This window comes from Notothenia coriiceps, unplaced genomic scaffold, assembly GCF_000735185.1.
Source record: "Notothenia coriiceps isolate Sejong01 unplaced genomic scaffold, NC01 NC01_scaffold00028044, whole genome shotgun sequence".
Classification (NCBI taxonomy): Eukaryota; Metazoa; Chordata; class Actinopteri; order Perciformes; family Nototheniidae; genus Notothenia; species Notothenia coriiceps.
Genome location: NW_011360745.1, coordinates 212 through 3,549, shown reverse-complemented (window position 1 = coordinate 3,549; position 3,338 = coordinate 212). Strand labels below are relative to the sequence as shown.

At 40.2% G+C, this 3,338-nt stretch overlaps 1 protein-coding gene across 1 annotated transcript; it reads right to left on the bottom strand.

Moving 5' to 3' along the window:
- Positions 1-387: 387 nt before the first annotated feature.
- On the bottom strand, positions 388-2,913 carry LOC104957924 (solute carrier family 22 member 7-like; the record flags this gene model as incomplete). The annotated part of the gene is made up of 5 exons (XM_010785600.1): positions 388-520; positions 1,432-1,646; positions 2,125-2,234; positions 2,519-2,642; positions 2,726-2,913. Coding segments are annotated over 5 exons (750 nt in total), but the record flags the coding sequence as incomplete, so codon positions are not given.
- Between the last annotated feature and the right edge of the window lie 425 nt (positions 2,914-3,338).

The window sequence follows — 3,338 nt, the reverse complement described above, 5'->3', positions numbered from 1 at the left end:
TACATCAAGTATTTTCTCACCTCATGAGGAGTGTTGTTTTTTGTGCGTTTACTTATCCTGAGATTTTCTTTGCATTTTTTTTTAATTAGAGTATGTCTTTACCTCCTGGAGTCGTGCATTTGAGTGCAACTGCCTCGTGTCTGAAGTTCGCAACAGGAAATGGGTGTATGTATATGTGTACGTGTGTATATATATATAGAATTGTTTATTTCTGTGTGTATTTATATACATACAAACATGGAAACCTACATCCGAGGTTTGCAGTTAAAATGCCATAATAATCGGGTCCCTATTTTCTTTATAAGCTTTCTGCCTTCCCGCTTCTACTCATTTTGTTTGATTGTCTGTTTCATTAAATGTCTGTGTTGTTAATATTCAACTAGTAGAATAAGAAAAAGGATTTGTTCTCACCGTACGACTGTAGGGAAGAGTTCAGTTGTGTAGAGGAACAGAATGGTGAACGAGGCTTCAGACAACGATTTACCCAGGACGGCCACCACAGTACGAACGATCCACTTATCTGAGGGGAAATATCAAAACATAAAATCTGTGAATGATCATGATTAATCACAAGGTTTTTATTAACTTGTATATTGGGATATTTGGGGGGGGGGGTGAATGAAAGAAGTCATTCACCACACCTAAAGGTCGATTGTTGGAGCCATTAACAGCTGATTTATGGACATATGACATATTTGAGTTATAGCGTTATTTGTAACTAATATTTTAAGCACTGTTAAGAGATTCTTGTGATTTAATACAGACGCTTATCTGTTTTTGGGTTTGATAGTGGATGGCCTTCAGTATTTCGATTTAGACACAGAATTAAGCGCATGAGTAGATCTCATTATTTGGCACATTGTTTAAAGTATTGATGGCGCAACATTCAGCTCATTATTTCTCTCATCGTACTTTCGGCGATTGCCTGATCACAAAAGTGATATTTGGATTTATGATTTATTAGTTTTTTCTGGAAAGTCAGCCGAAGTTCTAAGTCATACGTTTTTGTCACACCGTCACCTAACCTCCTGTGGCTTCAAAACGTTTAAAACCCAAATTTGTCATGCATCAGTTGTGCCGTGACACAGAGACAGTGATGGTTCAACGGTTTATACAAAACATGTAGCTTGAGCTAATTCCTCTGCTTTCCTTGCCTTTTCACTGCCATGCAAATCATGCTGAACATCTCCGCAGTGGAAGTACAGGAGCGGCTCAAGATTCAAGGCTTGTATTGTCATTCGTACATAGCTACAGTGTAGTTATGTCGATGAAGATCTTAGGTCCCAGGCTCTCGGGTCAAACTTGGTAATGCGATTCATTTGCATTCATTTTTTCTAATGCTTTAAGGCTTCCAGATGTATCTTGAGCGTTAACAGCCCCTAGTTCAGATATCTGTCAAAGATAATCCTCAGATACGTTGACAAGAATTACCTTGTGTAACGAATAAGTTGATGAAGAGGCAGAGCCCCGTCGTCAGCAGGGCTCCCACCTCACCGGACCTTCGGCCAATTTTCTCCAGGTAGAAATACACACCGATCTTCATGGGCATTTCGATGGATGCAAATATGAATTGTGTGAGATATGGGTTTAGTCCGAACCCAGTGATATTCAGACTTATCCCGTAGTATGTGAAGGCAACTCCATACCTAGAAAAATGGAACAAAGTAATGAGACTTTCTTTTCAAATTGAACCTCAGCTTGATTAGTTCAGTGCTTTCAGTATCATCAATCATCATAAACCATATTGCACATAATATGAAATAGTCTGTTATTTGCTTTCTTTCTGATCGTTAAATCAATTTAAAAGCCAGGCTTAGCTTAGCGCATAAACAATAAATAAAAGTAACAGCTAACCTGGCTCTGCCACAAGCTCAAAATCCACCTGCCGACACCTCCAAGGCTCAACATGTTTTATCTGGCTTTTGTATATCATACACAATCAGAAATGTCAAAGCCACATTTTGTTAAATCTTTTTTTACTTTGGACAGAATCAGGCTAGCTCGTTTCCCCTTCTTTCAGCTTATTGCTGTCTGGGTATTGATCTTCTTCTTTAACTCTCAGAACAAAAGCAGATTATAATACTTCCCAAATGGCTTCCCCAACATCTTGACATTGACACTCACCATACTATTCCTAAGCATATGGAGAGTTTCCGGATATTTGGGGTCTTGAAAAGATCCACAATGCTGTATTTATTTTCTCTGTTTTCAACTTGAGCAGATTGCAGTAAATCCTGTGAGAAAGCAAACAAACACAAGCTGTTAATTTACAGTGTTTTCTCTTATTCTGACATTTTCATTTAACGTTTGTAGACGGATACCAAGAGAAACAAAAGGTTACCAAGAACCACACAATGATACATAGACTAAAATATATTGCAAAGAGACAATAACCGTAAAGAGGCAGTAAATTGGGTACAAAGAGACACAGAATTACTTTAAAAGGGGACAGAATTATACAAAGACAGACACAATGACCACAAAGAGACACAAATGACAACAAAGAAGATCAACGTACCGCAGATGTGACGGTGGCCATGACCTTGGTTCTGTTGTTAGTCTTGGCACATTGCGTTACGTAATAATGAGCGGCGTCCGCCTTCCCGTTTGCCAGCAGCCACCTGGCAGACTCTGGAAGCCATCTGTAAAACACAAGCATGGTGCGTTAAATGTCTCCATGACTGCTCATAGGATTCAGTTTCAGTAAGATATGAAGCTCTAATACCTCCAAGCAATCAGGGCGAGTATCAAGGGAGAAGTCACTGCCAAGATGAGCATCCTCCAGTCTTTTATAAAGTACGCAATGCCAACCAGAAGAATATTTCCAATCGTCCAATCCAAGCTTATGATTACTCCAGAAAAAGTCCTGTGTTCGATGCCAAACCACTCAACATCTGAAGGAAGGACAGCACAAGAAACGGGAAAAGTTTTGTGAAAATGTGTTTAATTTCTTGTTTGCATTGGCCTACTTTTTCAAGGCTTTTATTGTCATGTGTGCATAGCTACAGTTTAGTTATGTCGATGAAAGTCTAAAGGCCCTGACACACCAAGCAGTCACCAGAGAGCTCGCCGATGCCGACGCTGACTGTTGCGTCGGCGTGTTCTCCTGCGTCTTGGCCATGTGTCGCACTGGAACACATCGCAAAGACTTCAGCCGAGTACGTACGAACTGCGCATGCGTGAGTGGCCATAACTCTCCTTACCAGCAGGCGGCGGTAGTGTGTATTCGTCATTCAAAAGAGGAAACAACCAGAAGACAGAGAAGAAGAACAGACTGCGTGATCTAAACAAACAATAGCGTGTGCGTTCCATTTTCACTCTTGTCCATCGAAAACATG